The sequence below is a fragment of the Hylaeus volcanicus genome, chromosome 4 (genome assembly GCF_026283585.1).
Source record: "Hylaeus volcanicus isolate JK05 chromosome 4, UHH_iyHylVolc1.0_haploid, whole genome shotgun sequence".
NCBI classification, from domain to species: domain Eukaryota; kingdom Metazoa; phylum Arthropoda; class Insecta; order Hymenoptera; family Colletidae; genus Hylaeus; species Hylaeus volcanicus.
The window spans coordinates 24,282,325-24,296,401 of record NC_071979.1 but is presented as its reverse complement, the minus strand read 5'-3'; the positions used below and the strand labels follow the sequence as shown (position 1 = coordinate 24,296,401).

Sequence of the window (14,077 nt, the reverse complement as noted above, 5' to 3'; positions counted from 1 at the left end):
TTTCAACGTTTTTTAACGACACCTGATCCTACGTCATAGCCGATGAAAGTGTATAAAATATATATTAACGCTGACAAATGTGTCTGTGAATCGCGGGGACTAAAAAGGACCCTAATTTCCGTTGGTCTCATTATTCGTAATTACAGTGCAGATTTTCTGCATAAGTACGCACGTGTGCGGATTGCACGCTTTTATTCGCCGAAAGCCAAACTTTATTTATATTCGACACTTCATGTTCGTTAGTTCCTAACGTCTTTCATTCACGGTGTCAAGGGTAGTTTACCCCCTAAACGTGAACTTTTCTCTGTCCAAGTGAAAGATGGACCGAAATTGATCGGTGTTCCTTATCGATGAGATGGATGTTGATTTTCAAATTTTCAATCCATGGCAACGATAGCATCGCGTGTTCCAAGCTTCGAAGAGAAAATTCTCGAGGCGGGTGACGCAACGGGCCGAAAATCGTGGCGACAGAAATTCTTTCCTGATGGCATTAACTCGACCTGGACTCCCGTCCCCGTCGGCTTCGCGCTGTACCTCCGACGATGCGCGCAATTTGCATTCCACGACGACAACGCGTGAAATATCTCTCTTAATTACAATTCCCTGCGCGCGACGCTTCTCGTCGTCGATCATCGTCGAGCCTAAGCGATTGCGCGCGAAAGGGAAAGGTCCGCTGTCTTTCGAAAGCCAGCATCCGCGGTGTCCTTCTCCAAAATTTTCGCAACCAGTCTGGACCAGAGGGCCACTGTTATCTATATAACCGATAGAATTGAGACACGCTTAGATACAGTGACGTTGCCAAACTGATTCGTACGATTTTGATACAGGTATGAATTTTATTGTTGCGCGCCCACAATGAAGGAAAAGAAGGTTTTCTTTTTTATTTTTATCGAAGGCCTGCGGTTGACATATTTTCTCGATAAATTAATGCGTAATGCATAATGTAGAGAATTCCTTTATGAAAAAAAGTGTGGTCTTGAGGTGTGCGTAGATATGCAAATTTGGAAAAAATTCATAAATAAGCATCGATTTCTTAGTGTCCTACTTTCGAAGATCGCCATAAATATTTCAGGAAGAAGGATGTAATATCATTTTTCCCTCCTAATGCAACCCTACCGTGGAACCCCAAGGTTCTATTGATTTCCTTAAATCGAATAATTTGATCGAGGCATTGCTTATAAACACCATCAATTGTAAATTAATTACGTTTTGCAACTTGTTTACCTCCTACCTACCCAAAAGAATGTCTCAAGAAATTAACGATTCGATCGACAAAAAACTCATGAATACCTGTTTACGTAGTTCTAAGGCTTCCCCAGCGAAAACATAGAACCACCTGAATTTAATTAAAAATTCACAAAGTGTAGCATTCTTTTTGGCCGTCCACCACCCTTAACGAGCATGCCTGTCCATCCCGAAGCCGCATCGAGAGATCCTTTCGTTTTCGATGGATCAGAACCGGTGCAACGACAAACTCGATCCTCTTCCCTTTCTCCGTGGCACCGTTGTTCCGTTCTCGTCCTTCTCCTCGAGGCAACCTCGACGGTTACGTGTGCACGTAGCGTAAGACTCTCTCGTAGGATTTATCTGGCCGCCAATCTCGTGGGTGCAACCATTTGCTCCCTTTCATGAGACACGCGGTCCCTGCGTCATGATTTCCCTCACCTCGCCCCGTCCTCGCTCGGCACGGTTCCGTTTTCTTCCACGCGTACACGCCTACTTAGACACCGAGGCTCTAACGCTTGCTGGAAATTGAAATAATGATCGCCTTTCGGGGCGCGCGCCGCGGCGCCGTTGCGTAACAGGTGCACCGCGATGCGTGCCGCGCACTGCTCGCTGGAATGCGTGCTGTGCGAGCGCGTCGGTCGCTGGAATCCGTGGCACTTCCCATGCTTGATCCCATGATTTTCCTGTTTATTTTAAAAGGGCGTTTTCATCTAGACCTGTGGAGCTTCTGTGTTGCGTTCTCCAAGTTCTGTCCTCTGGATCTTCTGTATCTCTTAATCTGTCTGTCTGTCTTCTGTCGTACTAGTATCTCCTCTGATATCTATCCATAACGCGTCCAACGATTTACTCTTCAAATCGATAAAAATCGATTCCACGCCTCGACGAAGCCCCCACGAGGCCAAGGATGTCCATTTTTTATTTCGCGGCTCGTAAAAAAGCTGCAGGATTTCTACGAAAAACGGCGCGGTCGGGATTCGAAAGTGATTCCCACTTAGGGTCGAGGCGTTATCTAACGTCGGTAGACGTGGAATTAAAAAATGTTGCCCTTCACGATTTCTGTGTTTCGCAAAGCTCCGTGGTAAATTATCTCGAAAAAAAGAAACGACGGCTGAACGCGGATCCATGAATCACGAGCCACGCCATTCGCGGAGAAGGTCTCACCTTGGTACCGATTATTGTCAAAGGTGTTTTCCTTTCCTTGGATATCGAAAGATGTGCCAAGAGACCACGTTTGTTTTCGCACATCGCCTATTCCTCGCCATGTGGGCGGTCTTCAAAGGTCAGGCGATAAAAATTACCACTGCTGCCGTTCTCACGCAGCGTAATCGTTTTTTCGTCGATTTCACCTTCGCTGAGCGCGTTTCTTCCGATCGAACGATTCGCTTTTTTTCGACGAGGACAGAAATTAATCGTTAAAGATCGAAATCTATTTCTAAGCGATTCTGTAGAAATTTCTGTTGAATTTTCGAAAATTTAGTTCGTCGAGGAGAATTCTGACCATGTTCGAAACAAACTTGGTCGCGCGAAAGCTAATCGAACATCCTCGACTCCCGTAATTGCTCAATCCAGGCCTAACGCAGGCTTAATCTTACAAGCGAAGCTTCTTCGCGACTTCTATCGATCGGGGATAGCTTCGAGGACGCGACAACGAAATTAATCGTGCGAAAGCGAATCGAAAATCCTAGGCAATAAAACATCTCTGTAATTACGGCGATCGTTGTGAAACGATCGCGCAGACATTCCTCGCTTTCGATCGTAACAGTTTTTGGAACGATGGAAAGCACAGTGTGGAACGCGAGTATTGGCACAGATCGATTCTTGGAATGAGACTGGTCGTTGACGTGAAACTAAAATCATTAGGAACATTTGATTTCACCAATAAAAGAGATCGACGATAATTTATGATCGACGTGACGGAGCGTATTGCGAGTAAAACCAAGCGTCAGCGACGATACTTTTCGCGTGTCTATGTTTGGTTTTATGATGCGAATCTCTCCGACGTGCCGATACTTGTGTCCGCCACTGTAACTCGGAATCGCGAAGCGTAATCCCGCGATATTACGTAAAGGTCGTTGCCGATGAAGAGTCTGAGTGAAACGGCATAAAGGTAACACGCATCGCTTCGATCACTTTTTCTCTCTTTCTCTCTGTTCGGAGAAGAGGAGCTCGAGATTGCCGCTCCAAAGGCATCCTAGCTGGATCGACCTCGTTGACACTGGCCTTGAAGAGGACGTCGCGATTCCTTCAAGGTTCGCTAAAAAGTCCCCGCTGCGAGGGTCATTAAACGCTTCGACAATTAATCGCGTATCCGACCACTAGGGATGGGATCAAGTTCGACGCGTAAATACTCGACTACCACTCGTACGAGAAACACTATTCCATTATCAAGAAGAAATTATTAAAATCACCTAGCACAAAAGGCAATTTCGGATCGAAAAGTGAAACCGTAAATAAAGGATGCGCTTTAATCGTTTACTGCGCTTAAATTACACACCAGGTGTGTGATCGATACTTTCCTAATTTCGCTAATTTAATTTACCGAGGCAAATTAATAAAGCGTAAATTTTGCGTGACCTGGCTTAATTAAAGTACGGCTTTTATTTATAATGTTTCAATTAAAATGTCGCTGTATCATGCCGCTGTTTATACGCAATTACGTCGAGTATCGCCCACCTGTCGCTTTACCGAGTAAACAAAAGTGGAATAAGATTGTAACGGAAACATTATTTTTATAATCCGGAGCCATTAGGGAATGCTCCCTCGCTTTTGTTTTGCCAAGTACTCGCAAAGGGCTCGGCTCCAGCTCGTTGTTTCTGTACATACTCGCAGGGGACCAAGTACCGTGCAATACTTGCCAAGTACTCGCTCCCATCGCTACGTTTACGGTCGGCTCTCGAGACGCGGACGTCCCACGTCCGTTTATCGCTCTACCGTGAACCCATTGTCTGGATCGAAAAATGCATTCACGTTCTACTTGCGACTACTGCGTCGTCCGTTTGATGTGCGTGGCCGAGGTTCGCCTAAGGAGAAGCCATGCGTCTAATTCGCTTTCTCTTATGTTTCGCAGGAATTTCGTCGCCGGTGTTCTACAGTTCCAGCTTTATCGAGCGATGTGCCAGGCGGCTGGACAGCGAAACGTGGACGATCCAAGGAGACCTCTGCACAGATGCGACTTCTACAGGAGCCCTGCAGCTGGCAGCGTCTTGGGGTGAGTACAACGAGTGACTTGGGAGTTAGGTAACTAGGGGTTGTTAGGTTGGTATTAGGTAGACTGGAAAGTAACGTCGTTTCTTTTAAGTTCGAACAAATTTCTAATAAATTTCTATTTTTAAGTAATTACGTAGTCGCCCTCGATATCGACAGCCTTTTGCTATCGATAAAAATCAACGAGCTGATTAGTAATAAACAAGTATTTCAAATTGCGAAAACGAAATTACTTTCCCAGTTCAGAAATATTTAACTGGAACGGTGTGCGTTGGTCCGGAGTAAATATTGTAACGATGCTACCATCAAGTATCAAAGAAATGTAAGAAAAAGACAAGCTGCGAATGAAAAACAGCCCAGTGTCCATGAGCCCGCCGCCGCGGCATTCTTTTAATAACATTAAAAGAAATTCTGCAAGAAGAAATCGATCGAGATCGATGATAGGAAAGACAAAGGCACGATGCAAAGAGGGAAAGGCAGAATCGAAAGAGGAGCAAAAACGCTTGCGGAGGAAAATATTTCAAGATCCGTTCGCGAACTTGGTTTCTTTGTCTCTCCGTGTAGCGAGCGACGTTCTCGACGAGATGAATGATAAATGCATCGAACGGAACAGTTTTCTTTTCTTTTTTTTTTTTTCTTTTTAGACCGAGTCAACGTCAGCGGAACGGCGCGCGTTTATCACGTCGATCCCGCAAAAAGAGCCGCGAGTGCTTAGCCAGCAAAGGCCACATTAAAGTGTCGTAAAGCGTGAACGGGAACGTAACACCCGCTAACAAGATCGACGATGAAACGGCACGAAAGGCGCCGCTTGGAAAAGGCAGAAAACGATTTCTTCGGTACGATCCGAATCGTTGAATAATCGTACGAGTAATATAGCCCGCGGGAAGTCGACGGGCGAGACGAACGATTGAATAATCGACGGAAAAGAGGAAGCTTCGAATGATTCTTTTTAACATGGAAAGCACTCGATCTGTAAGCTCGCGATCTTAACCTACTTTTGCTGGGGAGTAGATCAGAAATGTTCGTGTAATATTAGGTGTGTAACGACTGGGTGATTCTAGAGGTACGAAGAATTAAATTTGGAGGATTTTCATGGCTCATGCTTTTTCATTGATTAATTTAATGCTCGACGAGTGGTTCGAGAAATGTCAAATACTTTGGTGTCTGTATTCAAACCACGTTATGAACCACGTTCCTGAATTCTGTTTGTCCCGCTTCCCCTTTTATGTTTAACACATTCACCCCTAATGGTCTTTCTCGCCATCTAAAAATGCATCAAGAGAAACGGCCTCGTGAATACGGGACTCAAAGACACGCGAGCCACCGGTGGTACGGGCCGGTATGAACGTGTTAAATAAATAATTATTTTCGAGATCAAGTCCACGAAATGCGCGGCAAATGTTTCGAATATTTAGAAAGGTGTCTTCGAAGTGACATCGAATCGGAGAAACGATCGAGCCAGATCGAAGATATTCTTTAATTATAGAAGCTGATTAGCTATTCAAGGTGACAGACAAACGAAGAGCGCGTGATTCGCTTCTATCGCGGATACGTTCTCGATATCGTGAATATTCAATGCAGCCGGTCGATCCGATTCGTCGACGTGTTTCCAAAAATTGTAAAAGAGCGATTCCGCGAATTCTGCATATTCAAAATCTCGATCGTTCCGCTCTTTTTTTTCGGTCTGGCATCACGCAACACCGCAGGCATTCGGTCCGGTTTCTCGAAACGTCGCCGATTTAAAAGTCTCGCGAAGAAAAGGTTCTGACATTCTGACTCTGTTAAAATTCAAGGCTGGACCAGCTGTTTTCGACGAACTTTCGATTTCAACGGAACCGTGAAAGTCCGAGAATTGCATTCCATGCAATGTATACCGTCCCAAAAATAGGTGTACGCGACCGCCACTTTTTGGGTCTGGTCGGTCAACAAAAGAATCGGAACTGGTTCCAATTTTTATTTCTCATCCTTCGCGTCCTCTTCGTGAAAATAACTGGAACAGGATCTGCGTTCTCCATTTTGCTAACGAAACCAATGAAAGATCCGCTGAATTCTTGTGCAGCAAAAAATGTCGACTAAAGGATGGACACGGAGTTTTTGGGTCCGTTGTTTACAATCAATTTTCGTTTCGTGTCGTCCTCGTTCGAATAACAAATTCCAGACTGAAACGATAATTGTGGGACGACAAAACTCGGTCTGATTTAGGTGGATCCCGCTGTGATAAAACGCTTTCGACTCCCGAATTCGTCTATTTATTCAGGCATCCATAAAATCGTACGTTGCTGCGATAATCTGAAACGTTGTAAATCAAAAAGACGAATCGTGGAATACGTTGAAATCTAGAGTTTACATGGAGATTAGAATTTACAATTATAATTCTCACGTAACTACGGATTCTCCGGCGGAGAACTTTGCTAGATACCGTCGACTGAGATTTCGCGAAAAGACCTAGAGGTACAAGGATTACGTTTTCGGTATGAGCGTTTTGTAACTGTGTCCCGAAAGTATTGCTAATTAATTCCGGTCTTCCATGCGAGTTTACAGCGTAATACATATTTATGTAGCAGCGATGATGCAGTACGCTCAGGGAGGGCAAGTGTTCGTTAAGATTCAGAGTCCTGACAGAGAGAAGAGAAATACTTAATCATTGTAGAAAGAACGCAGCGATCGGGACCGTAGACGAAACGTAGGCAATCGATTCCGATAAATAATCGCGTCTGTCGAACACCGCCACAACCCGTTACGAAATCCTCACGGGATGAAAAAAAATGAATTAATATTTTTTTGGTCAGTTCACCAATTTCTCCGAGCTATTTTCGGTACACTTGCCGACCTGGAATCTGAAACGATGTCGCAATAGGGGTCGCATTAATTCCAAATAAATGTCGACACAGATACGAACGGTTTACGAGTCTGTAAAAATCAGGTGAGCGCGTTGCAAAGTGTGCCCTGCAAAGAGACCATTGAGAGAAGACGTTTGGTACGTGGTAATTAAGGCGCGAACGGACAGCATCAAAACTCGACAGGACCACTATTTGTCCGATATTCCATCTGCCGTTCGTAACGAGTATCCCGTTGCTCGGTTTTATGGTCATCGTAAAATCGTTGGATCGGAGAACATCTGAATCTATTAGTATTTACCATTCTTTTTATTCGCCGAAATGTTACGTGAAAGTAACCAGGTAGTCGCGATTAATGCGCTCCGACATCTCTATCCTGCCTTCATAGAAAAGATAATGACGAATTATGGCGCTCAATTTAAATATCGAACACGCGGGTAAGTTTATGTTCGTAATATCGATAACTCTTACTTTCAAGCTGACGCTTGGTGTACTGGCGTTCTCTACACCTTTCTTTTTTAATTTTACTTAAACAAAAAAACTGTTTATCGTTTGATTGAATATGGATAGCGTCGTTATTGCACACGATCGTAGCGCAGAAGAGGAGACCTCGATGCGTGGGTCCCAAGGAAATCGAGATACGCGCGTGAACGCAACGGCCATCGTCCGTAAATCAATTTGCAATTTGCAACGCGACAAACCGTAGGCGTCGAACAGAAGAATATTCCTGTCGTGAATTTTGTATTCCCGTCGTCTCATTATACAATTGGCCGTAAAACTCAGAAGCGCATAATTTCCTTCTTGGATTAATGCTCTTCATCTCTCTTTTGTTCGCATTAACATACGAGAAAGTTTCAAACACGCAGCGCTATTTGCTTACCGAAAGCATCAAAATTTTGACAATTTCTTTTTCGCATTTCTATACGGAGAGATGCTCGGTCCGACCAGAGAATTCTTTATTATCCTTTCAAGTGGTGACTGAAGGAAAACGAGAGACAGTGGTGCAGGCACCAGTCGCCTTCCAAGAATGTAGATCTTTTAGAAAAAATGATCTCTCTTTTATTTGTGTCTGTAATTAATAGAACCAACATCCGCCCCAAAAATAGATAAAATGATTCCGATGTTCTCGGTTGGAGGTCGAGGGGATCGGAGTTGACAAAGGGGCCTGGCAAGGTCCAGCGAGGCCGAGCCTCCCGCGGACGTAGCAGAAAAAGGATCCTTGGACGAAGATCGAGTTGAATGCAAGCCAAACGTCGGCCGCGTCCGGTTGAAAATATCTTGCGCACGATCGACTCGAAAGAGCTAGGTTCGGGACGCATTATATCGATCTCTCGTCGAACCGATCGCCTCCCTTGACAATCTCCGGTAGTCGACGCTATCTGGGTCAACGAGAGGGAAACCTTTATTCGGTTCCGCAATTTCTCTGCCAATCTGGCGTCCGTCTCTCTATTCTCCGACGACGCGTTCCACGCTACGTCGTCGATACCGTCGGATCCATACGGCTCGGTTTGGCTTTAATTAAATCGGTAGGGAAACGTCGGCTGATGATTCCCAAACATGGTACAAATTTTTCGGCTCGTAAACCGCGCTCTAGCCCCTCCTAAAGGCGAACAAAGAAATCGCGATGGAGTAATTAAACGCGATACAGCTGTCGGAGCGCAGAGCACCGTGATAATAAATCGCTCGTATCGCTCAGGAGGATCTGGCGTAAATTCTTAAACCGCATAAACTGCCTATTCTGACGTGTATACCGTGCACGATCGTTCGTACGATTACGGAATTCCCGGTGTCGAAACGTTTCAGAAGCGTCGGAATTTTTGACGCTAATTGAAACTTTTTCATCGAACTTCCCATCTTTGACACTCTTTGATAGAACGTGCAAGGATGATTCTGTTAAACTCGCGACAGCGATATGTATTTATCCGATTTCTGAACGCGACAAGAGACTTACACCGTCGCGTTACACGTTACGAAATTGCAAATCTTGGTCATTTGGTATTCGAATTAAAATACCCCCTTTAACGGTCGATAGGACCTGCAATCTTTCATCTACCCCGCGGTCCACCGCGCTCGTACGCCTACGCCACGATATCGGTGTTAATACATTCGACGTAGAACTTTCCCTTTTAATCGATACGCTGAATCATTCTTTCTCCGGTGAATAATAAAGCCTCGAAAACCATTTCCATCGAAACGTTGCAAGTCGATGCGAGCTTGGATTTCGCCACGTCGACGAGGGAAATCATTTTCGCTTTCGTCGGCGAAGAGAGGGAGCCGAGAGTCGTTTCAATTTATCGGACAACGTTGTTCTCGGGTATATTCAAACCTGTGGCAATTCAATCGCGTTTAGCGTTTCCATAAATAGATACTTCGGTAATAAACGCGTGGTCACTCGGTGCTAGAACTAACCCAGGACTATTTCGCTGAAAATACACGGTCTGTCTAAAAAGAGACCGAACTTTTCCTATAAAAAGAAAAAAGTACAAATAAAGTTTTTACACACACGTTTATTTACTCCAAATAATCTCCCTCTGCGTCGATACAGCGTGTAGACCGCGTAATTGACATTTCGAAGGACCTTTGCAGCTCCTGTTTTGGTAGCCCGTTTAGTACGGCGGTGCAGCGACCTGAATCTCCGAAATGTTGCTGTAATGTGTCCGTTCATTGGAATTGGCATGGTTACCTTGGATCATTTACCCTACTCGCCTGATCTGGCTCCCTGCGATCATTTTCTTTTCCCAAAATCGAAAATTCCAATGAAAGGGACACATTGTAGCAACATTTCGGAGATTCAGGCCGCTGTGACCGCCGTACTAAACAGGGTACAAAAAAAAAAATAAAAAAAATATACACGTCGAATTGAGTAACCTCCTCCTTTTCGAAGTCGGTTGAAAACAAGAGCTGCATAGGTCCTTCGAAATGTTAATTACGCGGTTAACATGCTATATCGACGCAGAGGGAGATTATTTCGAGTAAATAAACGCGTGCGTAAAAACTTTACTCGTACTTTTTTCTTTTAATAGCAAGAGTTTGGTTTCTTTTTAGACAGACCGTGTAAAACTACGAAGACTCCGTATCCGAAGTGCGTACAAGTCGAAAAGTGCATCCCTTTTCGAACGGTCCCTCGACTTCCTGCAATCATAGCTCTCTCGCCTGGATGTTTGCGTTACGAAAGCGATTGCGCGCGCATAAAAAACGCACGTCTGTCGCGCACACGCACTCGCCAGAAGAAACTCGCATAGCTTGTTACGCGTTGCACTTCCGTTTCGCTGGGGCCGTGTAACTTTGCTCGCTGAAAGTGGGGGAGGCGAACAGGGAACGACAAACAGTACATACCCAACGAAAGACTTCGCGAAACGATTTCAGCTTCCTGGAACACGTTGGTCCATTAACCATTCGACGGTCGCTGGTGATTCGATTTGCGTTCCGTTCATCCTTTTTATTTTTTCGCCTTTTTTTCTCGCCGTTCCGTTGGCTGCTGTCCCCAGAGAATCCGTTACGAAGGCAATTCGCGTGTTTAAATAACGGAAATGTTGACTCGTTCGGAGCGGCGATGATCGATTGTTTGTTATTATTCAGGAGGGAATTCTGGGGGGGGGGGGGCCCCGGAAAAAACTTTTTAAAAATATTTTGACCGGGGGAAACAAATGGGCTTTTATTTTAAAAAAGGAAAAAAGGTAAATTAAAAAAAAAAAAAAAAAAAAAAAAAGAGTTAACGGTCATTTTAGTGGGATTTTTTCACATAGTAAACGAGAGAATTTTGGCTACAAAGGGTTATCGCAAAAATATTTTTTTAAGTGGTACAAGTCCATTCCTAATAATTATAAATAAAACTTACAAAGAAATAAGTTTAAAATTAAATTCATTTTATTTTCAGTTATCTAAAAGTAATTTTTTTAACTTTAAGTAATTGATTAGCGTCTGGCAATATTTTTAAATTAATTCAAATGCAAACCCTCAAATATCTCGACACATTGAAAAATGGACTTGTTCCATTTTCAATTATAGCAGCTCAAATACAGATTGTACAATAGCGAACTTACCAGAGAAAGCAAAATTGTTCGTTTCCCCAAGAAAAATATTTGTCCTTCACAGAACTTCATAAGGTCGATGAATATTAAGAATAAAATTCTAGAAATGGTATTCGAAACATTCCGATGTAATTAGAGAAGAGACAAACTATTTCCAGCCAGAAACGTAGGAGAGGCTCCATTAAGACTGTCCAATTTGTCTTCGTTTATTATACACGCAAGGTCCGCCAATTGCTCTTACGTAAAACCAAAAAGCAGAAATTCCGAGGTCCGAGCAATGTTTGAGCGTCAGTGGTCGAACAATCGATAAACAGATACCCCGGGGATTCCCCGGTCCGATATCTGATCAACGTTTAATGGTCGAGATTAGCTCGAAATCGGCCGAGATTCATGCAAATCGAGGGTCCGTCCTTGAACGCGGAGGATCGATCGCGTGGGGCTCGTTTCGAAAGTCCCTCGACGGGATTAAGGGGTTACGCCACCTTGACGGCAGCAAAACACTGGATATTTACAATTTCTTTAATTAAAACTCTCTACTCTCCCCAGCGTAGCGAATTTTTTAACTTCGAAGTGAAACGTTTTCGTAGACATTGGACGCAAGCAGACGAAGTGGCGTGGATCGTCGGTACCATTTGAAAATTTCAACTCGTAGAAACTTGATTCACGTTTTCGTTGCCATGTGTTATTTTTAAGGCTCCTGTCGTTTCCTCCTGTCGAATATTTCGCTAAATAAAACGCGGATATTTTAAGTCTTCCACTGAGGTAACATATTTAAGAAACAATAACGAAACACGAACGTTTTACGAAAAAGGTGCGATTGACGAGGTCTACTCGAGTCTACGATTCTACAACGACTGCAAAATGTACAGAGTCACGCTGTTCTTTCCCCGCAGTTCCTCTTTTCGAGAATTCTCCGACGTTCCTCTTCCGCGCGACGATAGACAAAGTTTTTCGCCGCTCAGGTATGACCCAGTCACGAAACTTAGGTCCGAACTGAACTGTTTCGATCACTGTCGAGTGTCTCGAACCAGAGAAAATTTTCTCGCAAAAATCAAATACTTGCATATAATAATATAATATAATATAATATAAAGTAAAGGTTGCGCGACTCCTTGAGCCACGATAGGGCACGGGAAAATCGCTCGGCACTTTTCCAATAATAATAGGAACAATCACCGCCAACTATTCGCCTAGTCGAGATCCCATTGCGGGCCTGCCAAGGTCTCCCATCGGGTATCGAGCAAATAACAGCCGGGCACCTATCGTGCTAAACCGTACCCCTTCGGCCAAATGACACGCGTTTCCCACAGTAGACACGGGGACGGGAGCTTCGTACTGAGTCAGAGATCACCCTTAAAACGTAGATCCACGTAGAACGTGGTCCCGCGTTCGTGACTACGTTCCACGTGCACGCCAATCTAAATCATTCGACACGGATTTTGCCAAGAACCTGGTCGACTCGTGCTCCGCAGAGACTGTGGATACACGACTCCTGGAGCAACGTGTGCGTTCCTTGACAAATTGAACGCGACCAGAAAGAATAGAAAGAAAAGAGAAGGGAGTACGATTTAAAATCTCCAAGAGGGCGATCGTACAGGTTTCATTGAGAACCGCAGCGGCGACGGGCGCGGGATGGCTCCGTCGCGACGCTCGACTTTCCCGTAAGTGGATAGGGTCAGTGGATGCAGGGCAACGCGTTAGGTACGCAGAATCGGGCAGCCAGCATCCCGCGTTGCGAAACGTCGACGCTCGGGGCAGGGAAGTGGCGATTTCGCCAACACCGGAAATTGTGAGATCGGTACAACTTACGCCGTGGACATACCGAAATGTTTTTGCGCCGTGTCGATTCCCACGAGGTGGACTCGCGCCCTGGGAGACAGTAGGAACCGGAAACGAGAGCACCGGCCAGCTACCTGCTCCAGAATCGCTTTCCAAAAAATCGCTGGTTGCGTCACGTTTAATTCCCTGTACTCTTACATTTCGCTTTCGCTCGATCGATTCTCGAGGGGTCGCGCTTTTATACTCCTTTTACTCGTTCACCTCCGATATCTCATTTCGTCGGTCCTTCACTTTTTCGTCGTTTATTTTGAAAGGCTCCCGATACCTCCGATGGATATATCTCTATCGGTGATTAAATTCATCTTTACGTAACCAACGACGGCAGAGTGTCGTGATCGTCGGTATTGCGACGTAACTCGTCGCGGTTAAATTCGACTCGGTGCCCGCGATGTTGCCTCTCGTCGATGGGAAAATGAGAATGAGGAAAAAGTGGAGAGAAGCTCGAACGATGGAGGAACGAGTTCCACTGGAACGTAAACAGAATTGCGTAACGAATCTGGTTTGCGATTGTTACTTTCCAAACTGTTACCGATACGCGAGTGCTGCCGATTACCCCTCGGAAATGTCGTAAATGCAAAAGAAATTCGAACCCGAAATTCTGTATGCGCGAGCGTTTATATGCATGGGAATTCTGGCCATTGCGGTATCAGGGATCGCGAAACGATACAGCCTGTATCTACAGGCTAACGGCTCGACGAACCATCGAAGCTGCGCGATAAACCTTTTTATCGCTTGGCTACCAGCTGAGACCATTGTATTTAAATGGACGACACATCGACGCGCCAAATCCCTCAGATCGTCTCTCTTCGATCGACGATGGATTATATGCAACGAGACCGAGAGACCGAGAGACCGAGAGACCGAGAGACCGAGAGACCGAGAGACCGAGACCGAGACCACGCCGGGCGGCGTGTACCACCGGTGGCTCACACTTTTTCA

General features: G+C 44.9%; 1 protein-coding gene across 3 annotated transcripts in view; it reads left to right on the top strand.

Moving 5' to 3' along the window:
* The window catches only part of LOC128874767 (angiotensin-converting enzyme), an 81,440-nt gene that overhangs the window by 46,349 nt on the left and 21,014 nt on the right, over window positions 1-14,077 (top strand). For all 3 annotated transcript variants that reach the window (XM_054119815.1, XM_054119816.1, XM_054119817.1), the window contains one exon: window positions 4,295-4,435. In XM_054119815.1, the coding sequence (XP_053975790.1) occupies window positions 4,295-4,435 (141 nt within the window). The remainder of the gene's footprint in view (window positions 1-4,294; window positions 4,436-14,077) is intronic.